Raw genomic sequence first — 26,907 nt, 5'->3', positions numbered from 1 at the left:
CACACTGCTGCTTGAAATAACTTTGAAAGTACCATATTCAGATTTATTATATGCATTACATACATATATAAGTTTCCATTATATGCAGAACACTATGCTGAGGAAATTTGCATACATTATCTCATTTAATTCTCATAACTCTATGAACTAGATATCATAGCCCTTTTTTTTAATTAAAAAACTGAAGCTTAATCAATTCAAAGTCAGACACCTAGAGTATGGCAAAACTAAGATTTAAGCCCAGTTCATTGCTCTTTCAACTCACTGCTTTCTGCAAATAAGACTAGGGCAAGAAGAAGGGTAACTGGCACTTGTTTCCTGTGCCACTCCAGCCCACTCCAGCCCCACTGTGAACTCATAAATCCTGTGCCTCCTTAGACAAAGGGCGTGTCAGTCATAGTGATTCTTCAGGACATTACCATGGTTACTAACAGACTCCAGTGCTCCTGTCTGAACATTCCAGAAGAGGACAGGGGAGACCCAGGATGGCCTTCTTCAACTTATATCTATTAGGATATCAAAATTCCTTTCGGAACAAGAAAAGGGACACAACTGAAGAAACATGTAAGGGGAACATAGAATAGAGGGTTAGAAGGGCCACTTCTTAGCCATTTCTTTTCCTACTTTGGGTTAGAGTTTTATCCCCCAAGATTAACAATTATACTAGTTAAAATTATGGAATATGGAAGATATCCATTCCCTCTCCTGTCATTTAATATCCTTATTAAGACACCCAATTTGTTCAACCGAATAAGTGTATTCTTATTCATTTGCTTATTTAGTCAACATTTATTAAGCACCAACTATGTGTCAGGCTTTATGTTGGTGACTAGCATTACAAAGATGGATAGGATTAGACCTCTCTCTGCCATAAAGTAGCTGACCATCAGGTGAAGATAAGCACGCAAACAAAAAAATTTGCAATATGGTGTATGATTCAATTAAATATGGAATACTATGGAACCACAAAAGAGGAAGTACCTGATGCTACTGGATTTGAAATGAGAATAGGGGGATCCTTTAGAGAAGACCTCACACAGGAAATGCTTCCAGGACTGAGTATTAAAGGATGATTGGAGTTAACCAAGTAGATGACAAAGGAATACAGCACAGACAAAGGAACAGAGAATTGAGAGAACCTTATTAAGTGAACTCCAAGTCCTTGGGTACAGATAAAGCATAGACAGGAGGTGAGAAGCAGGCCTTGAAAGCTAGGCAGGGGCCAGATAACTGAGGATACTGTTAGCCATGCTAAACCTTTTAACTTTATAGGGAACCACTGAAGGAGTTTTAGCTGGCAGTGAGTATATATCAGACCTGTATTATATCCACAATACCTAGCAGTACCTCACATAATAGAGGTTTAATAAATATATTTGTAGGGTGAGTGAATGAATAAGTGATACTGAGTGACTAAACTAATTCTAAAGGGAGGGTTTACAGGAAATGTGACAAGATTAAGGTCTTAGAAGATGAATTGCTTGAAAGCACAGAAATGAAGGAGAAAGGGTATTCCAGGCAGAATGGAGAACCCATGTGAAGGAAACTAAGCGTGGGCAGGTACTAAAGCAAAAGTTGCATTGGGGTAAAGGGAGGGGATAACTGGGAAAAAATAAAGTACAACGTTAAGATTGAGAAGGACTGATCTTGTACAGGCCTCCACTGGGCACTCTCTGTTCTCTTTCTAATTCCATCAAAGAAGCTCTGTTTCACGTATTCAGCTCTGTTTCACGCATTCCCACTAATGGACGCTAGGAATCCCTTAATAGCCCTACACCAGCCCTCCCCTGCTTGCCCCCACCCAGCTGGCTCCTGGCATTACGCCACGGGGATGCTATTGTCTCCAGATTAGGAGTTGTTCACCCTCTCTCAGAGAAACACACTTGGCCTAACCCACAAATTTCCCTTGTTCCATTTTGGGTTATTATATATTGCCCTCCTGTTACGAGAGTTGAAAATTTAGCTTTCTTATACTCTACCGTGTGCTTCCCCTCTCTCATCCTAGTTTTTCCAGTATAGTTATGTCACAGTTTTAGGTTTGTGGTAAGCAAAATTCTAAGAATGACCCTCAATGAACTTTGCCCTTATATAATCCCCTCCCCTTTGAATGTGGGCGGACCCTCAGAATATGATGGATAACACTCTGGTGATTGTTACTTTACATGGAAAAAAGGAGATTATGTGAGTGGGTCTCATCTAATCACACAAGCCCTTTAAAAGCAGAGTGGTTTTTTCCAGTTAACAGCAAAAGAGGAATTCAGAGATTGGAAGCATGTGCAGTTTTGAAGATGCAGGGGCCTCCATGCCAATGTGGGTGGCAGTTAGGAGCTGAGAGTGTCCCAGCTGACAGTCAGCAAGGCATCAGTCCTATAACCACAAAAGCCTGAATTCTGCCAATAACCTGAATGAACCTGAAAAATGGATTCTTCCCTAGAGCCTCCACATAAGACCCCAGCCTAGCCAACACCTTGATTTCAGCCTTGTGAGACTAAGCAGAGACTACCAGACTTACAGAACTGTGAGATAGTAAGTGGATGTTGTTTTCTTTGTTTTTTGGCTTTTTTTTTTTTTTTTTTTTTTTTTTTACTATTTTTGGCTGCGTTGGGACTTCGTTGCTGTGCGCTGGCTTTTCCTAGCTGCGGCGAGCGGGGGCTACTCTTTGTTGCGGTGCGCAGGCTTCTCATTGCAGTGGCTTCTCTTGTTGCAGAGCACGGGCTCTAGGCATGCGGGCTTCAGTAGTTGTGACTCGCGGGCTCAGTAGTTGTGGCTCAGTAGTTGTGGCACACAGGCTTAGCGGCTTCATGGCATATGGGATCTTCCTGGACCAGGGCTTGAACCCAAGTCCCCTGCATTGGCAGGCAGATTCTTAACCACTGCGCCACCAGGGAAGCCTGTGGATGTTGTTTTTAAGCCACTAAATTTGATGATTTGGGATGTAGCAATAGAACATACAAGTTTAAATCTATAGTCTTGTAGTCTTACAAATATGTAAAAATTTTTCACTGCTAAGCCAAATAATGTCACTATAATAACTTTTCCTTTTTTGTTCAATTTTTTGTTTATCCCTAGAGTTAAGAATTGCCACCATTTTTTTCACTTGCTTAGTTCTCCAGGTAACTACTGTTACTTTTTTCCACAAATTACTTCAACAGCTCTATTAAATGCCCAATGATATTTTTTCCAATCACTCAAAACACAACAAATAATCTACCAAAACACAACAAATAATCTACCAATTCCTTTTTTCCCAAACTTCCTCTCTCCTACTCCTATACTCTGCCTTCTCCTACTCCTGGCGCATAGCTCTTGTCCTGAAACTTGCTTTTGCCTCTCTCCAAAGTTTTATTCCCTATTTCCCGGATCCCATGTTTTCTTTCTTGGTTTACTCTCTCCCTTTCCTGGAATATATCCTTGAATAGTTTTCTAAGAATGTGTAGGAGGTATATTTTTGAGTGAAGAATGATTTTATTCTACCCTCACACATTTTTTAATGAATTTATTTATTTTTGGCTGCGTTGGGTCTCCGTTGCTGTGCGTGGGCTTTCCCTAGTTGTGGTGCGCGGGCTTCTCATTGCAGTGGCTTCTCTTGTTGCGGATCACGGGCTTCAGGCACACAGGCTTCAGTAGTTGTGGCACGCGGGCTCTAGAGCGCAGGCTCAGTAGTTGTGGCGCCTGAGCTTAGTTGCTCCGCGGCATGTGGGATCTTCCTGCACCAGGGCTCAAACCCGTGTCCCCTGCATTGGCAGGAGGATTCTTAACCACCGTGCCACCAAGGAAGCCCTACCCTCACGCCTGATTGTCAGTTTTTCCAGATATGGAATTCTAGGTCGAAAAATCATTTTCTGAGAATATTGAAGTTATACCTTTATTGTCCTCTAACTTCCAGTTGGATTCTTTTGTGTATGATGTATTTCTTTCCAGAAGCTTTTGCTTTTCTTTTTGTTCCCTAGTGTTCTGAAATTTCATAATGTTGGAATTTGCTGTAGATCTTTTTTCATTCACTGTGATAGACATTCCCTGAGCTTCTTCAATCTGGAAATATGTGCACTTCATTTCTGACAAATTTTCCTTTATTATTTCTTTATTAATTTATTCTCTATTTTCTCTCTTCTCTCTTTTTGGAACTTCCATTTGTCAGCTCTAAAACCTCCCGAACTGATCCTGTAACTTTAATCTTTCTCTATGCTTCCTTTGGGTTTTAAAACATTTACTCTTTGGGAGGTTCCTCAATTTTATCTTCCAACCTTCTGTGTTAATTATCTATTTCTGTGTAACAAATTACCTTAAAACATAGAGGCTTAAAACAACGAACATTTATTACCTTATAGTTTCTGTGAATCAGGCATCAAGAAGCAGTTTAGCTAGTTGGTTGTGGCTAAGGGTTTCTCTTGTGGTTGCAGACAGGATGTCAGCAGGAGCTGCAGTCATCTCATAGCTGGAGGCCTCAGTTCTTCTCTGGCTATTGACAAGACACCTCAGTTTCTCACCACGTGGGCCTTCCAATAAGCTGCCTGAGTATTCTCACTTGGCAGCTTACTTTCCTCAGAGCAGGTGATCAGAGAGAGAGAGAGAGTGGAAGGAGGAAGGAAGCCGCAATGCCTTTTGATGACAGTCTCAGAAGTGACTGTGACTTCCACCTTATTCTGTTTGTTAGAAGAGAACTACTAAATCTAGCCCACACTCAAGGGGAGGGGTAATAAAGAAGCTGTGGACCTACAGGAAAATCACCATACCTTTGTATCAGAACATTTTATTTTGGTTACTATATTTTTAATTTCCAAGGGCTGTTTTTGGTCCTCTGGTTTTCCCTTTCCATATCTTCTTTTTTCTTTAGGGATATTATACTTTATTTGAAATTCTCTTCTGTTCTCTGCATTAGCTCTGTTTCCTCTGTGCCCTTTTTCCTATGAGTTTATTTTGATCTCTATCTTCCTCATTGATAACTATTGTCAAATAACTGGTGATCCTTGGCTCTCCATTATAAGTTAAGAGTGAGGAACTAAAAAGCTGACTAGAAGCCTGGAGGGCAGGGGTAGTTATCCACTGTGGGCTTCACTGGGAGCTTTCCTCTGGATCTCTACATTTTCTCCAGGGAAGAACACTATAATTGCTTCTCTGGGGATTGGTTACATGTTTGTCTGCTAGCATAATGGGATCAAGACAGGAGAAGGGGGCACTGAGTCTCACCTTTGAGGATCTCGATTTTCACTTAATCATCGTATTTTTAGTCTTGCACCATATGCCGTCCCTCACAGTAAATCTTGTGCAGGAGTGCAGTGCCTCCAAGATTCAGTTCCTCCAGAGAAATCTTTCTCTTTTTCCCCAGTTTTATTGAGATATAATTGATGTATAACATTGTGTAAGTTTAAGGTGTACAATATGTTGATTTGATATGCTTAAAATATATTGCAAGATGATAACTACCATAGTATTAGCTCTAATACCTCCATCATGTCACGTAATTGCCATTTCTTTTTTGTGGTAAGAACATTCAAGACCTACTCTCTCAGTACCTTTCAAGTATATAATGCAGTGTAATTACCTATAATCACCATGCTGTACATTAGATCCCCAGAACTTATTCATCTTATAAGTGGAAGTTTATACCCTTTGGCCAACTTCTCATCCCCTCACCCCCCCAACCACCATTCTACTGTGTTTCTGAGTTCCGCTTTTTTAGATTGCACGTCTAAGTGAGATCATACAGTATTTGTCGTCTTCTGTCTGACTTATCTTACTTAGCATAATGCCCTCAAGGTTCATCCATGTTGTTGCAAATGACAGGATTTCCTTCTTTCTCATGACTGAATAATATTTCATGGCATATATATATATATATACATATATATATGTATATATATATATACATCACATCTTCTTTATCCATTCATCCATTGACAGACACTTAGGTTTCCATAACTTGGCTATTGTGAATAATGCTGCAATGAACATGAGAGTGAAGATACCTCTTCAAGATCCTGTTCTCACTTCCTTTGGATATATAGCCAGAAGTGGGATTGCTGGACAGAGAAATCTTTTATCTCCTTGTTGGGGCATGGTGGTTTGCCTGGTTGTGCCACATGCTCTGTAGACAGTTTCAGTGACCACCTTCCTGTTCTCGGACCTAGTCTTTACTCCTACCTTCTGTGGTACCTGCTGCGTTCTAAGGTTTGAGCCTCCCAAATGAATTAGCTCGATTCTACGTGTATCCTCCATTGCAGAAACTTAAGTTAAAACTTTTCCTATTCTGATAAATTTGTTACTACCCCTCTCTCTACTTTCCATTTTTCAAAAGATATTTCCACTGAAATACATCATCTTGCTATTGTATCCCTCCTCTCTCTTTGACCTTGAAGGTTAATGCCATTATTGTTATTGTTGTTATTTTGATGTGATTTTAGCAAATTTAGGAGGGAAAGGAAATAAACTTTATGGTTAATTAACCATCTTTAAAATGTATTTTCATGATATAATTTCAAAATTATAGAGGGCTTCCCTGATGGCGCAGTGGTTGAGAATCCGCCTTTTAATGTGGAGGACGCGGGTTTGGGCCCTGGTCCAGGAAGATCCCACAAGCTGCGGAGCAACTAAGCTTGTGTGCCACAACTGCTGAGTCTGCGCTCTAGAGCCCGCGAGCCACAACTACTGAAGCCCGCGCGCCTGAAGCCCGTGAGCCGCAACAAGAGAAGCCACTGCAATGAGAAGCCTGCACACCCCAATGAAGAGTAGCCCCTGCTCAACGCAACTAGACAAAACCCGCGTGCAGCAACGAAGACCCAACGCAGCCAAAAATAAATAAATATTTTTTAAAAAAATAATGTATTTTCATGATATAATTTCAAAATCATAGAGGGCTTCCCTGGTGGTGCAGTGGTTGAGAATCTGCCTGCCAATGCAGGGGACACAGGTTCAAGCCCTGGTCCGGGAAGATCCCCCATGCCACGGAGCAACAAAGCCTGTGCACCACAACTACTGAGCCTGTGCTCTAGAGCCTGCCCGCCACAACTATTGAAGCCCATGCACCTAGAGCCCATGCTTTGCAACAGGAGAAGCCATGGCAACTAGAGAAAGACCCAACGCAGCCAAAAATAAATTAATTAATTTTTTAAAAATTATAGAAAAGTTGTAAGACTGGTACAAAAGAAATTCTCTGTACCCTTTACCCAAATTAGTCAATTGTTAATATTTGGCCACATTTGCTTGCTCTCTCTCCATATATATATAATTTATATATTTACATATCTATATATAAACATCTATTTTTTTCTCAGCTAGTTGAGAATAAGCTGCTCATATTATATTCTTTACTCTCAAATATTTCAGTTTGTATTTCCTAAGAATAAGAACATTTTCTTAGATAACAACCCACAGTATAGGTATCAAACTCAGCAATTTTAACACTGATACAATACTATTTAATTATCTATAGTCTATATTCCAATTTTGCCAATTGTCCCATTAATGTCCTTTAGAACAAAATTTTTCCTTCTAGGATACAGTTAAGGATAAGACTGATCACAGAAATAGAAATAATTGGTTAATCAATTATTTGATTGGTTAATTAACCAATTAAATTGGTTAATTACTTATTGATCCATCAATCAATCAAATAAATAAGGATTGCATTTAGTTGGCATGTCTCTTTCGTCTCCTTTAATCTGGAACAATTCCTCTGATGCTTTGTTTCAGGACATTGACAATTTTAAAAGTACAGGCAAGATATTTTATAGAATTTTTCTTAATTTGGGTTTGTCTGATGTTTCTCAAGATTAGATTAGGTTTAAATATTTTTGGCAGGACTAAGCAATATTATGTCTTCAATACATCACATCAGGAGGCTTGTGATGTCATTTTGTCCCATTATTGGTCATGTTAACTTTGACCATTTGATTAAGGTGGTGTTTTCCAGTTTTCTCCACTGTCAAGTTACTATTTTTGTTTTGTAATTAGTAATAATTTCCAGGAAGATACTCTGAAAAAATGTAAATACCCTATTCTTCATCAAACTTTCGCTTACTAGTTTTAGTATATAGTGATGGTTCAATTATTTCTATGATAGTTGCAAAATGGTAATTTTCTAAATCCCATCCATTTTAATTCAAAGTGTAATTTTTTGAAGTTTGAGTTTTTCCAAAGCATTCAATTTCATTTTTACACAAACCACTGCTCTTTTTTTTAATATCTCATAAATTTATTTAATGCTTGCTTGATACATTTTATGTAGAAAGGTTGAGACTGTTTGCTTTGGGTGCCCCTGGTAAATCTCATGGAGGCACTCACTGCTCTTTTTAAAAAAATACATATTCCATTAGTTGAAATAATATATCATTAAATTGCAATATTGCAATTACAGAATAAACCTGGCATAAATTGTTTGGGGAGAAAAACCACAGCTGACTCTTGGTATGCACACAATTCAACTGGTGGAAGCATAAGTGTGCAGGTATACTCAAGAGTAGCTCTTGGCTGCAACTGGAGTGTTGCAGGCATTTTTTAATATGTTTCTCAGAGGAAATGGAGAACATTAATTAATCTAGCAAGTCTATTCAATGGAGTTTCTTTTTTTAATATTTATTATTTATTTACTTATTTAGGCTGCACTGGATGTTATTTGCGGCATGCAGGATCTTTAGTTGCAACATGCAGGATCTTCACTGTGGCATGAGGGATCTTCACTGAGGCATGCGAGCTCTTAGTTGCAGCATGCATGTGGGATCTAGTTCCCCAACCAGGGATTGAACCTGGGCCCCCTGCATTGGGAGCCCAGAGTCTTACCCACTGGACCACCAGGGAAGTACCCTCAATGGAGCTTCTTTAGAAGAGCTTCTACTATATATATATAATATTGAGCTATTCACACTTAATAGTCTAAAATACATCGAGAAACTAGGGCACCTTGGACTTCCCTGGTGGTCCAGTGGTTAAGACTCTGCGTTCCCAACGCAGGGGGCATGGGTTCGATCCCTGATGGGGGAACTAGGATCCCGCATGCTGCACAGTACAGCCAAAAAATACAAAAAACAAAAAGAAACTAGGGTACCTTAAAGAATTACTGATAAAAACATAGATAAGTGTCCTGGACTAAGTTGGAGATTCCTGAATATTTGCCAAATTCAGTATGTGAGTTAGGATGCAGGGGAGGAATAAATGTGAGATCCCTTTCCAGACACATTTTAGATGCTTAGAATTCCTTGTAGTGAAATATCACCCAAATGAAACTAACATAATATTTTATGTAAACTGTATTTCAATTTTTTTAAAAAAAGAAATACCTCCCAAAGATAATGATATCTGGTAGAAATTGACAAGATATCCTAAAATTCATATGGAAATATATGGGACCCAGAATAACCAAAGCAATCTTGAAGAATAACAATGTTGGAGGACATACTTCCCAATTTCATATCTTCTACAAAGCTGCTATAATCAAGACCGTGTTATATTGGCATAAGAATTGCCATGTAGATCAGTGAAATAGAACTGAGAGTCCAGAAATAAACCCTTAATTTATGGTCAGTTGATTTTCAACAAGAATGCCAAGACAATTCAATGGGAGAAAATAGTCGTTTCAACAAATTGTGCGGCAAAAACTGGATAATCACATGCAAAAGAATGAAATTGGACCCCACCTCACACCATATACAAAAATTTACTCAAAATGGACCATAGACATAAATGTAAGAGCTAAAACTTTAGAACTCTTAGAAGAAAAATCTTCATGACCTTGGGACTAGGCAGTGGTTTCTAAGAAAAGAAAACAAAAGCATAAGTGACAGAAGGAAAGACAGATAAATTGGATTTCATCAAAATTTAAAACTTTTATGCTTCAAAGTTCACTATCAAGTAAGTGAAAAGAGGTTTTTTTTCGTAAATGTTTGGATTACAAGGCAGATTTAAAATAAATAAGTATAGGGACTTCCCTTGTGGCACAGGGGTTAAGAATCCTCCTGCCAATGCAGGGGACACGGGTTCAATCCCTGGTCCGGGAAGATCCCACATGCTGCAGAGCAACTAAGCCCGGATGTCACAACTGCTGAGCCCGTGTGCCACAGCTGTTGAAGCCCGTGCACCCTAGAGCCCATGCTCCTCAACAAGAGAAGCCAACGCAATGAGAAGCCCACGCACCTCAACAAACAGTAGCACCTGCTCGCCACAACTAGAGAAAGCCCGCACACAGCAATGAAGACCCAATGCAACCAAAAATAAAATTAAAAATTAAAAAAAAACACTTTGTAAATTAATTTGGAAAACTTTCCTCATAGGACATAGCCCCAGAAGCCTAAAAGAAAAGATTGACAATTTTTCCTAAATAAAAGTTATAATTCTGTATCAAAAGACATCATAAAGTTAAAAGGCAAGAAACAGACTTAAGAGGGGAATTCCCTGGCAGTCCAAGGGTTAGGACTCTGTGCTATCATTGCCAAGGACCCGGGTTTGATCCCTGGTCTGGGAACTAAGATCCCACAAGCCGTGTGGCATGGCCAAAATAAATAAATAAATAAAAGAGAGACGAAGAGAAAATATTTGCCATATACAGGTGTTTGTGTGTGTGTGTGTGTATATATACACATATATTTACGTATATACATATATACACACACCTCTATATAAACACACACATACATACATATATTCATATTTATAATTTATATATATAATTTCAGAATACATAGAAACCTCCCAAGTAAGTCACCAATCCAGACTCCCCTTCTCATCCAACATCAGATAATTATTTATTGGGAACTGATTGTGCCAGGCACTGTGTTAGGCACTAGGACTACAACAGTGACTAACACAGACAATAAACAGGTAAATAAACAAACAAGATATTCACAGAATATAACAAGTACTGGGAAGGATATAAGGCTGGGAGAGTTGATGCAATGGATCAGAAGTTATAAACTGCTGGCCAGAGGGCTGGACTCAGCCTGCAGAGTGATATCTTAAAAAAATTTGGACCCACATCTAAAAATCAGGACATTTTATGTAAAATCCACATTTCTGACTTCTCTTAAAAATTAGAACTGGCCACACTGGCCCTAAATTCCCACATGACCACAAATGGCCAGAGCAAAGAAGCAGCTGCCCCTTTAGATGGGACAGGTTTCTTAGTTGTTGTATTCATAAACATTATCTGCCTGACTCTTCTAGGCAACTGAGTCTGCAGATCCCATGATGGAGAGTAACTTGGAGAGGCCCACTTTATTTATTTATTTATTATTATTATTATTATTATTATTATTATTGGCTGCGTTGGGTCTTCACTGCTGCACGCGGGCTTTCTCTAGTTGAGGCGAGCGCGGGCTACTCTTCATTGCAGTGCACAGGCTTCTCACTGTGGTGGCTTCTGTTGTTGCAGAGCATGGGCTCTAGGCACGCAGGCCTCAGTAGTTGTGGCACGCAGGCTCAGTAATTGTGGCTCGCAGGACCTAGAGTGCAGGCTCAGCAGTTGTGGTGCATGGGCTTAGTTGCTCCAAGGCATGTGGGATCCTCCTGAACGAGGGCTCGAACCCATGTCCCCTGCATTGGCAGGTAGATCCTTAACCACTGTGCCACCAGGGGAGCCTGAGAGGCCCACTTTAGACAGTAATCAAGGAGGTAATGTTTGAGCCACACCATGAAGAATGAGAATGAGCCAGCCATGTGTAGAGCTGAGGCAAGAGCTTCATCCTCATAAGAGTAAATTTCAAAATCTAGAAGGAATTCAAGGCTAAAACCATAACAAAGCACTTCCAACTCCCACTTTGATCACAGACTGCTTTCACTGCATGCCAGCCAGAACTCTGTAACTCATCTCCCATTTCTGACAAGCCATTTTTTCTCATTTTTCCTTCTGTGGTTGATTTCTAGTTTCATACTGTTATGGTCAGAAAAGATGCTTCAAATAATTTCTATCCTCTTAAATTTGTTGAGTCTTCTCTTGTGTCCTTTATATGGTCTATCCTAGAGAATGTTCCATGTGACTTGAAAAGAATGTGTATTCTGGGTTTTGTTTGTTTGTTTTTGTTTTGTTTTGGATGTAGTGTCTTGTAGATATAAATTAAGTCCAACTGTTTCATTGTGTCATTTAGGATCTCTGTTGCATTATTGATTTTCTGTCTGGAAGATCTGTCCATTGATGTCAGTGAGGTATTAAAGTCTCCTACTATTGTTTTATTCCTGTCAGTTTCTCCCTTTATTGTCTGTTACTATTTGTTTTATGTATTTAGGTGCTCCTATATTGGGTGCATATATGTTAACAAGTGTAATATCCCCTTCTCATAATATAATGATTTCTTTATCATTATATAGTATTCTTCTTTGTCTTTCTCTATGGACTTTGTTTTAGAGTCTATTTTGTCTGGTGTGAGTATTGCTACACCTGCTTTCTTGTCATTTCCATTTGCATGAAATATCTTTTTCCATCCCATCACTTTCAATCTATGTGTGTCTTTTGCCCTCAAGTGGCAGCATATTGTAGGTTCTTGACAAGTCATTTTAATTGTGCACATCCTGAAATATCTATGCACAAAGACATTCAGGGAACTTGGCTACCCTCTGCCAAGTTTGGCTTCAACCATGTTATTCAGACTTCCACCTGAAAATTCCACTCAATAGTAATTATGTTCTATTCATAGTATTCCCTTGAAGCCACTTGAGCTGCCCAGGAGCTGAAGTCTGGGACCACATGGCCAAGCTCCGGGGCACATAGGATGACTCTAGAAGCTCAGGACAAGGCTATGAAACTCCAGGGAGTTGGAGTATGGAGCTCCAGGGAAACCTATGAAGACAAAGTTATGTGTATTTGGCCCTCCGCCTAGGACATCTAGTCTTCCTAGAATGATTAGTACCATAACCACAAATCTCAAGTGAGCACTTGGGACTTCCTGAAAATCCTATTATATTTCCCTAGCCACTCTCCCACTCCTCAAGGCAACTCCCCCTCTCTCCTCAAATCTCTAAAATCCCCTCTCGATCCTCACTCTGAGCTAATAACTTCCTTGCTCCTTATTTAACTAAAAATAGAAGCAATCAAAAGAGACTTTCCATCATCACATCTAACATTCCACTGCATTTATACCTTCTCTCTGGTACAATGAATGAACTGACTCCATTTGTGTACTGGATCTCATCCACACTTTCCTCAAGGATTCTGCTCCTGTAATTATCCCCCTCTCCCTCAATTTTTTCCCTCTTCCCAGATCATTTCCATAAGTATACAAATGTGCTGTAATCATTCCATCTGGGGAAAATAAAGAATCCTCTCTTGGGGCTTCCCTGGTGGCGCAGTGGTTGAGAGTCCGCCTGCCAATGCAGGGGACGCGGGTTCGTGCCCCGGTCCGGGAAGATCCCACATGCCGCGGAGCGGCTGGGCCCGTGAGCCATGACCGCTGAGCCTGCATGTCCGGGGCCTGTGCTCCGCAACGGGAGCGTCAGCAACGGTGAGAAGCCCGCGTATCGAAAAAAAAAAAAAGAATCCTCTCTTGACCAAATGGTCCCCTCAAGCTATTGTCCCCATTTCTTTCTCCGCCACCTTCTCCCCTTTCCCACTCCTGATTATACCAAAACTCCTGGGAAAAGTAGTTTATACTCATCGACAAGAGAAAAACAACCATGCTGACTGGCCTCACTTTAAATTCCTGATCACTAAACTCAAGTGGGCCTCCATGGCTGCCCAGAAGTCAGACTACATTTCCTTGTTCTATGCATTCTCTCACTCTCCTGAAGGCCACTTCGTACCTTCTCTTTCCTCAAACCTCTAACACCTCATCTCCTATCCTCACTCTCACATAATGACTTTCCTTCTATTTCACAGTGAAAACAGAAGCAACTGGAAGATAATTTCTATAACCTCTCACAAAATCATGTCTATCCATCTACCTGCATCTGTGCCTGTATATGTCTTATTATAATGAGTGAGTGGTCTACACACTTGTTAAGACCAACCCCTCCACTTGTGCATCAGATCTCATATTGTTGACTATTCAAGGACACTACTCCAATGTTCTTCACACTCTATTGCATCAGTTTTTCTATCTCTGGCCATTCCTATCTACATACATTCATGCTATAATTTCTTCCATCTTAAAGCCCTACATCCTATTTCCCTGCCCACCCCCCATGCAGAAAAATTCTTCAAAAGAGTTGTCTGGTCTTTCTGTCTCTAAATATCCTGCCAGTCTCTTTTTTTTTTTTTTTTTTTTTTTTTTTTTTTGCGGTACGTGGGCCCCTCACTGTTGTGGCCTCTCCCGTTGCAGAGCACAGGCTCCGGACGCGCAGGCTCAGCGGCCATGGCTCACGGGCCCAGCCGCTCCGCGGCATGTGGGATCTTCCTGGACCGGGGCACAAACCCGCGTCCCCTGCATCGGCAGGCGGACTCTCAACCACTGCGCCACCAGGGAAGCCCTGCCAGTCTCTCTTGAACCCATGCCAATCAGGCTCTTGCCCCTACCACTCCACTGAAACTTCTTATGTGTCTAGTCACCAATGCTCATATCCATGGTGATGTTGCTAAATTAAACGGTAAGCTCTTAGCTCTCATCTTATTTAACATATCAACAGGAAAGTGCAACAGGGCTCACCTGGTTCTGAATCCTGGTGCTGCTGAGGTTGCTTGCAATATGTCAGCTGGCAGAGATTTGGGAATGTGGACCACCGTAACAGGGAACTTGGCTCATACCTTTCTAGTACTTCAGAACTGGTTTGGGAAAGTATGTATGGAGAAAATACAGCATTCTGTCTGGCTCTTAGAAAACAACATCCATCCACCTTGCTTACCCAAGTCTTTCTAATCCCAATTTCTACATTCATTAATTCAAGGAACACACAGTTCCTGACTGTGCTCACCCTTAGTTCCATGTGATCTTACAGGACTCTAATTTGTCATTCACACTTGTCTTCAGAATGATTCTCTGGCCCTGCTCTCTTTCTGGCTGATTTCACCTTGTTAATACATTCACTCAAGTGGCTTGACCTTTTTCTGTCCCCCTGTACTAGCACTTCAACCTGTTCTCCATGCTCAAATCAACCACAATCTTACTTGGCCCTTCAGTGAGGGCTTTAACAGCAACCATTAAAATGAACTTATTAACACTTCTCATTCTTAACACATACTATAATGATTTTTTTTTTTTTTTTTTTTTTGCGCGTTACGTGGGCCTCTCACTGTTGTGGCCTCTCCCGTTGCGGAGCACAGGCTCCGGACGCATAGGCTCAGCGGCCATGGCTCACGGGCCCAGCCGCTCCGCAGCATGTGGGATCCTCCCGGATCGGGGCACGAACCCGCGTCCCCTGCATCGGCAGGCGGACTCTTAACCACTGCGCCACCAGGGAAGCCCTATAATGATATTTTTAAGTCATTCACAATTTTTCTTTGAAGAAAGTTTTTTTTTCCCTTCTAGTAGATGTGAGGGCCCACTCAAGCTTTCCTTATTATAGTCATAATGAAAACTCATAGACATGAGTCAACACAGGTAACTAAATATTCTGCCAGTCTCTGCCTCCTTCCTTTCTTTCCTCCTGATAAAGAACCAAAATAGAAAAACCAAAGAGGAAAACTGGGTGTGTAGAGCATACTTTGGTTTATCCTTGACTTCAGAAGCTCATGTTTATCAGGTACTCAAAGTTGTTCAGATTCATGGAGCTAACTCGCTAAGCAAATTCAGAGTGCCTGTTTCCTCACTTGTAAATAATGCCTTCCTTATAGATTTGTTGTGGAGATTAAATTATATAATGTGGGCCTCCCTGGTGGCGCAGTGGTTGAGAGTCCGCCTGCCGATGCAGGGGATACGGGTTCGTGCCCCGATCTGGGAGGATCCCATATGCCGCGGAGCGGCTGGGCCCGTGAGCCATGGCCGCTGGGCCTGCGCATCCGGAGCCTGTGCTCCGCAGCGGGAGAGGCCACAGCAGTGAGAGGCCCGCATACCGCAAAAAAAGGAAAAAAAAAAAAAAAAATTATATAATGTATGTAATACACCTAAGACCTAGCATAAAACTGTACAACAGATGATTGGAAGAAAAGTTATAAACCATAATAAGTAAGTTATTATTTACATATGGAATATATACCTTTCCTCTGACTGGAATATCTTTGTCCTACTACTCAAAACATACTTGCCAGGATAGGGTACCTGAAAAGCAATACACACACACACACACACACACATACACACACACACATATATACGTACATTTTTTTTTGGCCGCACAGCTTGTGGGATCTTCGTTCCCCAACCTGGAATTGAACCTGGGCCCTTGGCAGTGAAAGTGCCGACCCTAGCCACTGGATCGCCAGGAAATTCCCATGGAAAGCAATATTTTTAACCATAAGATGCCTTGAGAAGCAACAAATGCTAGCTGGCTTCAAAGGATAGCTCATCCAGGCCCTGAAAGAGCCTGATCACTTGCAGCCGCCCACAGAAGAGCATCCCTGAGCAGTGAACAGAACTCTCTTGTTTACTAATCAGTAGATTCCTGCCCCTCCCAGACTCACCCTTCCTGATACTACTACTAGTTGCCTCTGCAGGTTCAGCCCAGCTTCCTGTGTTCATTCACCTTGAGTGCCTAAGCTTTCCCTTCTCTGTCCTGCCCAGGGGAGCATGGCCATATATCTGTCCTTTTCTTTGCTGAATCTATTTCACCACCTGCTTTGAACCCTGTTCTCCCACCTACTCTTAGCGTCATACCTGGACACTCCTCTTGGTCCAGGAGTGTCAGAATTTCAGAAAAATTCCCTTTTTTCTGGCCCTTTGCTGAGACAACTCCCTTGCCTCGTTATATGAAAACCCGTGGTCAAGCTAGGCATCATCCTAACACAAATCTACACTCAGGGCATTGCCCACTGACAGGTGTCTCAGAGGCAAATCGATGGGGGTGGGTGGTGAAGAGTGCTTATCCTTATTCTTGGCTTGAAACAAATGACCTCTCCCTGCCAGACTCTCTAGTGACTGCCCTCCAGCCACAGACACGATGACCTCCAAGCTCCACACAGCCAAAGGGCCTCACTCCATCTTCCTCCACTGCTGCCTTTACCATTCCTTCTCCCAGAGGAATTCACTGAGTCCTCCAAGTTGCTCTTACTTCCAAATGAATCTCTTCAAAGAAAAAGTAAATCTCACATCTTTGGTAAAAGCTGAGCATATTATCACTTGTATTCTCATTTTCTGGATCGTGTCAAAGGGATCCCATAGGTGGTTTTCCCCACCCTGATTGGAATGTCCTCTGCTCAGTCTCCTAGTTCTCCTGACCTCTCCTAGCTGCCTGTTTGGTGACCCGCTATTAGGAGACAGCTGGAGATGCCACTTAGACTCCAGCAGAGGGCACTGTAGCTCTGGCTTTTCAAACAGGAGCAGAGGGCACTGTAGTTCTGGCTTTTCAAACAGGAGCGTGAATGGCACAATTCAGCCAAGAGTGAACTGGCCAAAACCTCTGAGCCCCTCTGCCTTTCTAAATGGATAAACATACTGAAGGTACAGAAATGTATTTTGGAAACACTCATATGTCTCATAGCTGCTATAGACCATCATCCCCATCCACCTGAAACCAGAAGGGAGAAGGTACTCAAGCTACTCACAGCTACAATCTGCCAAAGCCTAGGGAGTGGGCACCTCCAAGGTGGATGACTGTGTCTGTATTGCAGCAGATAGACCACTTTTTCCACAGGGGCTTGGCATTTCCCCACTGGTTTTCCTCACTGGGACTGATCTAATCCACTGAAGACTGGCCCACCAGGTGCCAGTCCTCTCTGCTCCCTCGATGCTGGCCATAGGAAATGATATTCCACAATTCAGTGACTCTCAGGGAGGCAGGGATCTGCCTCTAGAACAAGGTAATATCATCATGTCTCTCTCCCAACTCAAGGCTTCTCCAAGTTGAGCAGACACCCTTGACAGGGCCCCCATTGAGCTGTACACAGGGGAGCCCATTAAGAGGCTAGTTCTATCAGTTCATGTTTTTCCCTAGTCCTTGGTCTTTTCTGGAAGGCCTGATGAGATGATTTCAAGAGCCAGTTTAATGCGGTGGTTAAGAGCATGGGCTCTGGAGCCAAACTGCTTGGGTTAAACTCATGTCTCTGCCATATGCTAGTTATGTGACCTTGGGCAAATCACTGAACTTCTCTGGGCCTCTGTTTCTCCATTTACAAAATAAGATAGTAACAGTACCTACCTTTTATAGTTGTGCTGAGCACATTCACTAATTATTACCCCTTTTTATTGTTGTTATCTCTAGAATATCCATGTAGTCCATTTTACATCAGCAGTCTGCAACCAGCACTAAGCCTCTCTGTTATCTCGTGCCCCCTCCACCTCCCCTGTGTTCAGAATCCTGCACAAGTGCACCACTTTGAGGAAGATATTTTTGGAGGCAAAGGAACTGTCCCCATATGTAAAATGTGCCCTGGGAATTGGTCTGGTTCCCTGGGTTTATGCTCTTGTCCACTTCCTCCCAAAGCACTGACTATTTTCTTATCTCAGGAAAGACAATAAGTGCAAGATAGCCTTCAAAACATACTTTAGCCAATTTCAATCCATGTTAACGCGCCACTCAACTTTGAGGGATTAATGCCCCACAGCTGATACGACCTCTTAGACAGGAGCCATATTTTACGTACAGTACCACAACATTTTCTCTCAAACTGATCTTGTATAAATTTCTGGTCAGGGTGGTATTACTCTGCTTGCAGTGACACCAACTTCAAGACAACTGCAAGTAATGTCTGTTAGATATTATCACCACTATGTACTCAGAATCTGGAACAGACAGGCAAATACCCTAACCTGAAAGTCAGAATTCTGGGAGCCACTGAAGTAGACCCATTCTAAAAATTCTTCAGCCTGAAAACATTGTGGCCAATCAGCCCCAGTTCCAGCTAACAGAGGCAATAGGCAAAGCAGTGGAAAACTAAGATTTTGTGACCATCCCAGTGGCCCTGGGAAGCTTAAGCTTATACTATTGAGAAATCTGCAACATAAATTTGGAAAAGTAGACGATCCACCCAAGTACTTTTGCACTACCCCGTATGTCCTTCATGGTCCATTCAAAGCATTAAATCTGGTCTTATGGCAACTCCTAATTTATGGCCTGGCTCTAGAAGAAAGTGTCAGGGCCCTTCATATCTATTTATCACAAAAAAAATATGGAGTATAGTATTAACTGGGTGAGTGAAGAACCTGTGTTATACCATCTACCAACAAGATGATGGATTCATCTACCTTGCCATGGTGGAGGTATAAAGAGTTCATTGCATCCCTCTACCCAGAACATGCCCTTTCACAAGTAGCTGTGGCATGATTCTCATCTACCCCTCACCACCCTTCACCTCAGGTGGCTTCCAAAACTTGGCAGCTTGCAGAAGCTATGGGTTACCAAAAATATCTTCCAGCTTGCCAAATACTGATCCGAGGAATATGCCAACTGGTGCTTGATTCAAGAGGAAGGCATCCAAGTGGGTGATACTGTCCAATACACCTCCAAGCACACAGTAACCCATACAGGAAGCTGGAAGATGACTACTTGGAAACTGAGATAATAGAGAGCATCATCTGGCTGTACCCTAAAGAACAGTCTGAGGCCTCGGGACCCGATAAAGAGCTCCCACTGTCACCTGCACCCAGACCAATAATTACTTGTAGTCCAGGTCCCATTGCCTACTAGGAATATGCTCTTGCTCTTTCTCCTCAGTCTACACTTACTTGGCCATAGACATTCTGACACCCTCACTTAGCCCAAAGTCAAACGACCCCAAAGTCAAATGACCAAACTCAAATGACACTGCTTCTAGGAAATGGCCCCTCATTGCTATGACCTGTGATGAAGTAAATTCAGCCCCTGGTTCAGTCCAGGCTTCCACCTGCCCAAGCCCTCAACTGTCAAGGGAGGGGATTCAAAGACTGTCCCACTCTGGTAATGTCATTGTCTCAGAGAATGTTAAAGGAGATTTCCACTGGAGTGCAAAAGGGAGTGTGGAGGGACAAATGATGATGAATGTGCGGGGCCAAGCAGGATGAAGGGGAAAAGCAGGAGCTGGGGAAGGACTATAAAACAGAGGTGGGGGGGCTTCCCTGGTGGCACAGCGGTTAAGAATCTGCCTGCCAATGCAGGGGACATGGGTTTGAGCCCTGGTCCGGGAAGATCCCACATGCCGCAGGGCAACTAAGCCCGTGCGCCACACCTACTGAGCCTGCGAGCCACAACTACTGAGCCCACGAGCCACAACTACTGAGCCCGTGAGCCACAACTACTGAGCCCAGGAACCACAACTACTGAAGCCCGCGTGCCTAGAGCCTCTGCTCCGCAACAAGAGAAGCCACTGCAATGAGAAGCCCGCGCACTGCAACGAAGACCCAACGCAGCCAAAAATGAATGAATGAATGAATGAATTAATTAAAACAGAGGGGGCATCCCCACCATCCACCAGAGATGAGTCAGCTATCTTAACAATTTCAAGAGAGAATGGCAAATTTTGACCCAGTTCCTGACAAGCCCAGGATTCTGAGATGCAAGCCAAATCTAGCCTGTTTAAGCAGAACATGAATTTATTAAAAGAATATTGGTGGAATTACATCAAACTAAAAAGCTTCTGCACAGCAAAGGAAACAATCAGCAAAATGAAAAGGCAACCTATAGTATGGGGGAAAATACTTGCAAACCATATATTTGATAAAGAGTTAATATCCAAAATATATAAGGAATTCCTATAACTCAATAGCAAAAAAAAAAAAAAAAAAAAGAAAACCCAACTGAAAAATGGGCAGAGGATCTGAAAAGACATTTCTCCAAAGAAGACACACAAATGGCCAACAGGTATATGAAAAGATGCTCAACATCTAATCATGAGGGAAATGCAAATTAAAACCGCAGTGTCACCCCACACCTGTTAAAGTGGCTATAATCCAAAAAACCCACAAAAGATAACCAGCATTGGTGAGGGAAAAAGGGAACCCACGTGCACTGCGGTGGGAATGCAAATGGGTGCAGCCAGTATAGAATACAGTACGGTGATTCCTCAAGAAATTAATAGAACTACCATATGATCCAGCAATCCCACTTCTGATATATATATCCTGAAAGGAATTGAAACCACGATCTCAAAGAGATATCTGCACTCTCATATTCGTTGCAGCATTATTCACAACAGCCCAGATATGGAAGCAACATAAATGTCCATCAACGCATGAATGGGTTTTTTATTATTTTTTAAAATATTTATTTGTTTATTTGGCTGCGCCAGGTCTTAGTTGCGGCATGTGGGGTCTTCATTGCTATATGCGAGATCTTCGTTGCAGCATGTGGGATCATTTTTAGTTGTGGCACGTAGCCTCTTAGTTGCAGCATGAGGGATCTAGTTCCCTGACCAGATAATTGAACCCTGGCCCCCTGCAGGGAGGGTGGAATCTTAACCACTGGACCATCAGGGAAGTCCCTGGATTTTTTAAATATGGTATATGCATATAATGGAATATTATTCAGCCTTAAAAAAAAAGGAAATCCTGCCATTTGCAACAACATGGATGAATCTGGAAGACATTATGCTAAGTGAAATAAGCCAGACACAGGACAGATACTACATGATACCACTTGTATGAGGAATCTAAAATAATCAAACTCATAGAAGCAGAGAATAAAATGGTGGTTGCCAGAGGCTGGGGGGAGGAAGAAACAGGGAGGTAGTAATCAAAGGGTACAAAATTTCAGTTATGCAAGATGAATAAGTCCTAGAGATCTACTGTACAGCACAGAGTCTATAGTTAATACTGTGTTATATACTTAAAACTTCGCTAAGAGGTTAGAGCTTATGTTAGATGTTCTTGTCAAAAAAATAATAACAACAATAAACAAAGAAGGTGGGAGGAGATTTTTGGAGGGGATGTATATGTTTGTGGCTTAGATTGTGGTGATGGTTTCACAGGTGTATACTTATCTCCAAACTCAATAAGTTGTATATATTAAATATATACAACTTTTTCTATGTCTGTTATACAATGAAGTAGTTTATTTAAAAAAAGGAATATTGGAAAACACATAAAAATTGTAGAAGGAACAGAGAACAAAGCTTGGCAGAGGGTAACCAGAAACAATGTTCAGAATCATGCTGCAGACCTGGCTGGGCACAGACACCACTGCATTTGATGCTATGGTGGGCACTGCTGGCACTAAGGACACTGGGCCCCGGTTACTGCTGCTCAACAAGATGCAGCTTCACTGCCCCAACCTCCATCAATAGAAAAAGACTTTACATGGTCCCAGCTTCTTTGCAACCCCAATCTTTTTTTTTTTTTTTTTTTTTTTTCTTTATTTTGCGGTACGCGGGCCTCTCAGTGTTGTGGCCTCTCCTGTTGCGGAGCACAGGCTCCGGACGCGCAGGCTCAGCGGCCATGGCTCACGGGCCCAGCCGCTCCGCGACACGTGGGATCTTCCCGGACCGGGGCACGAACCCGTGTCCCCTGCATCGGCAGGCGGACTCTCCACCACTGCGCCACCAGGGAAGCCCAGCAACCCCAATCTTTGATTCAAAATCTGAAGATGTGTTGATTGGCCTAGCAAAACTCTTTGCCCATGGCCTCTCTACACAAGAGGCTGTGTATCTTAGTCCATTCAGGCTGCTATAACAAAATACCATAGACTGGGTGGCTTATAAACAACAGAAATTTATTTCTCACATTTCTGGAGGCTGGAAGTCCAGGATCAGGATGCCAGGTGAGGGCCCTCTTCCAGGTTGCAGACTCCTTATTGTTTCCTCACATGGCAGAAGGGGCAAGGAAGCTCTCTCAGGTCTCTTTTACAAGGGCACTAATTCCATTCATGAGGGCTCTGCCCTCATGAATCACATCCCAAAGGCCCCACCTCCAAATACCATTACCTTGGGCATTAAGTTTTCAACATGTGAATTTGGGGGGGATGGGAACATTCAGACCACAGCACTGGGTAAGGAAGGTCTGGTTTTTACAGTCACTGTAAGATACAGATTTTGCCTCAGAGGAGATTCCTAAACCCCCATAAGAATGCTAAGTCTACACTACCCTACTCTACACTGCCTTTCCAGCTGCCGGCCCTGTCCCTCTCCACTTTACCCAGCATTAGTCCGGCTCTAAGTCAACAGCAAGCTGAGACCTCTCTAGCGCTTCTAACGCACTTGATATCTTGCTGCCCGAAATGCTCTTCCTGATACTGTGTCCCATGAATCCCTTCTTATCCTCCAGCACTTAGCTTAAACATAATTTCCCCTCTTAGATCAACTGACGCTCTGCAAATATGCCAATCTCAGGAAAGGAATATCCATCCAGACAAGGGGCCTTTTTCACCTACACTAACCTTAAGTATTTGTCAATATCCTGATTCTAGCAGGAGGCCACTCAAAACCTAGGAGTCAGGGAGGAGCAAGAGAGTAGTGAGGAAGGTCTGATCACTGTTCTCCCTCCCTCCCCTCTGTCACAGCCATTTTGATTTGACTCCTGAGATCCTGAGAATCGGATGTGAGTGGCTTGGAGAGATCCCTGCCCTGTGCCTGGTTGGCATGGAGACCAGAGACTCAGAAAGTCAAATAACCCCATTTGCTAAGTACTCAGAGCAAGTCTGCTCTCGTTTCAGACCAGAAAGAACCACAGCCCACTAGGCTACCCCCTATTATCTCAGAAGATGGGAATCATTCCGTGCACCAGAATAGCCACACAAGGTACCAGGAAGCTGTACTGAAGGTGTTGTTAAAGACACGTAAGTATCTTGGATTTGTCGCATGCTAGGGGCAGAAAAGATGTGTCTGAGTTCCTAAAGAATGGCTGGGATGTGGTGGGGCATTGTTATAGAGCAGAGGATGGGGGCAAAAAGAGCCAAGAAGAGACTGAGAAGGAGAAAGTAGACTTGAATGGTGGGGTAAGCAAGATAAAATAAAAACTGAATCAGACCTGGAAGCGGAAGATCCAGGTGTGAGTACTATTACTGTCTCTTTTAAGTGTCTCACCTTGGGCAATCACTTATCCTTTTGTAACCTGCTTCCTCGTTTATTTAAAAAAACAAAACAAAAAACCAGAAAATGTCTACTCTACCAATCTTACAGAATTGCTGTGAGGATCAAAGCTTTGGAATTTGAACCGAGTTTAAACTCCAAACAAGCCGTGTGACCTTGGGCAAATTCCTTCAACCACTTAATCTCTCTGGATCATCTGAAAATCGGAATTATACTGTAGCATTTTTTGTGAAAGTTAGAGAAAATGTACAGTTAAAAAAGCACCTAGGGGCCTCCCTGGTGGCGCAGTGGTTGAGAGTCCGCCTGCCGATGCAGGGGACACGGGTTCGTGCCCCAGCCCGGGAAGATCCCACATGCCGCGGAGCGGCTGGGCCCATGAGCCATGGCCGCTGAGCCTGCGCGTCCGGAGCCTGTGCTCCGCAATGGGAGAGGTCACAACAGTGAGAGGCCTGCGTACCGCAAAAAAAAAAAAAAAAAAAAAAAAGCAAAGCACCTAGGACAACCTACTGATACATGCAAATACTGAGGAATCTCCAGGGAATTCTGCTATGTAAAGAAAGCCAATCCCAAAAAAGATCCCATACTGTATGATGCCATTTATATAACATTCTTAAAATGACAAAATTATAGAACTGAAGAGCACATTATTGATTACCAAGGGGTGGAGGGAGGAGGATGTGGTTATAAAAGGGCAACTCCAGGATTCTGTGGTGGTAGAACCGTTCTGTATCAATATGTTAATACCCTGGTTGTAATAAAGTGCTATAATTTTACAAGATGTTACCTCGGTGGGGGCTGGGAGGACATGGCTAAAGGGTACACAAGATCTCTGTCTTTCACTTCTTACAACTGTATGTGAATATATCATTATCTCAAAATTAAAGTTTAATTTAAAAAAACACTTTCAGAAATTAAAAAAGATTCGCATGAAAAGGAATATCTGTTATTTCTACTAGCAAAACTTTTAAAAAGCTTTTTATCAATTAATAGGAAAACAACTAAGTGAAAAATATAACATCTACTCAATAGTATATTAGAGATTTTTAAAAAAATAATGATTATAAAGACTATACAGCCAAAATACTAGGCTATAATTTTATGTTTTAAAAACATACACATTTTATGGGCTTCCCTGATGGTGCAGTGGTTGAGAGTCCGCCTGCCGATGCAGGGGACACGGGTTCGTGCCCCGGCCCGGGAAGATCCCACATGCCGCGGAGCAGCTGGGCCCGTGAGCCATGGCCGCTGAGCCTACGCGTCCGGAGCCTGTGCTCCGCAATGGGAGAGGCCACAACAGTGAGAGGCCCGCATACAGAAAAAAAAAAAAAAAAAAAAATATATATATATATATATATATGTATACACACAAATTTTATACACTGGTATAATTAGATTTATTCAAATAAATAAAGAGTGAAAATCCCAAAAAAAGAAAATCTAGGTAAGTCTGGTATATTTCAAAATTTTAAAAACACTTAATACCTAATACAACATTTAGAACATAACAGGTACTTGATACATTATATCTATTAGTAATACCCAAACATGAGGTCGTATCACTGCTAACTTTCAGAGAATTACCTGAAATGGGCAAAGAGGGGAAAAAAAAGAACCAGCAGACTCACCTTGCACATTTTCCAAGTGTGTTGGGTGGTTAGAACTCTGTGCTCTCACTGCCGAGGGCCCGGGTTCAATCCCTGGTCGGGGAACTAAGATCCCACAAGCCGTGTAGCACGGCCAAAGAAAGAAAGAAAACAAACCAAGTGGGTTGACCGCTTGTTTTTCTACCACCTTAGCACTTGGGGAAAGCTCTCTTGGAGATGGGCTTATAGTAGAAGCAGGAAGAACCAAGACTGATTCCACTGACCATGAAGGGTGCGAGACGCTGGAGAGATGCTGGAATCCAGAAGTGGAACTCAGTGTGGTGACATTTCCAGGACTTCTCAGCACCTGGTCAGGCCCAGTTGCTAGGCTGGGCTTGTGATGCCCTGAGGCACAGAAGGGAGCAGACAACTCTAAGAAACTGGATAACCTGCCCTTCCCCCAACCATTCAGTTCCCAATCAGGTCTTCAGAGTCCCCCTGACTGATGCTCAGAACTTCAGCCTCTGGCGGTCCCACAGTCCAGGAGTGCGTCCAGAGGAAACCACGCCATGGATCCGGGGCCCCTGCCACTGCCTCATCAAAAGCCCAATGACCAGGTTAGGCTGGAAGGGTGAGGGTGGGGAGATCAAGGAAAGTATTACTCCTTGCCCTCACTGAAATCCTTGGGAGCCTCTTTCATTTCTAGTCAAGAGTTGGGAAATGGAATAGGAAGTTTTGGTCTTACCAGGGACAACCGGCCCCAGAATCTGGGCAGTGGTGGCATTCAAAGGAACTAAAGATTGGTCTGTGTCTTTGCGTTTTGCCTTATGGATATGACTTCTGAATAGACACAAGTATCTACAGCACTCCTGTGGGAGGTCTGGGGTGTTTCAGCTCCCTTCCTTGCCACCTCGCACCCCTCTAACCACCATCCATTGGCAGTAGCCCCACTTTTTCATCACTACCTCTGCCCATTCTAGGTTTAAGCACCCCCCGCCCCCATCAGCCTAACCTGACTGAATCTGAGACCCTATCTCTCTTTTCCAGGTTTATGGATCACTCTATTCTCAATGACAGAAACTCCAGTCTGTATTGAGCAGGATGTGTTTGCAGAAGGACAAGATCAACTCTGGATGGAGGGCAAAGAGGGAAAGAGGGAGGTGTCCTGGTTCCAATGGCTGCCTAATGGGAGGAGGGGATTGAGAACATGGAATAAACAGATCGGACTAGAAGTCACTTGTGTGCACTGGAAGTGAGGGGGAGGGAAATTATTCCAATACCCAAATTCCTGGGACATCAGGATTGTGAGAGATTCCTGAAGGAGCCAGAACTCGGTGTTTGGCTTGGGAGGGGCCAGGGCACTGGAAAGACCACCACAGGGGT

At 42.6% G+C, this 26,907-nt stretch overlaps 1 protein-coding gene across 1 annotated transcript; it reads left to right on the top strand.

The window, feature by feature from the left end:
* The first annotated feature begins 485 nt into the window (after nucleotides 1–485).
* SPMIP11 (sperm microtubule inner protein 11) lies at nucleotides 486–26,620 on the top strand. Its single transcript, XM_060114046.1, has 4 exons — nucleotides 486–564; nucleotides 23,566–23,688; nucleotides 25,997–26,141; nucleotides 26,572–26,620. Exons 1-4 carry the CDS (start codon nucleotides 486–488, stop codon nucleotides 26,618–26,620), a joined length of 396 nt encoding a protein of 131 aa, XP_059970029.1.
* Nucleotides 26,621–26,907: the final 287 nt, after the last annotated feature.

This window comes from Mesoplodon densirostris, chromosome 11 (genome assembly GCF_025265405.1).
Source record: "Mesoplodon densirostris isolate mMesDen1 chromosome 11, mMesDen1 primary haplotype, whole genome shotgun sequence".
In the NCBI taxonomy this organism is placed as follows: Eukaryota; Metazoa; Chordata; class Mammalia; order Artiodactyla; family Ziphiidae; genus Mesoplodon; species Mesoplodon densirostris.
The sequence above is the reverse complement of the archived record's forward strand: the minus strand, read 5'-3'. Positions and strand labels throughout refer to the sequence as shown.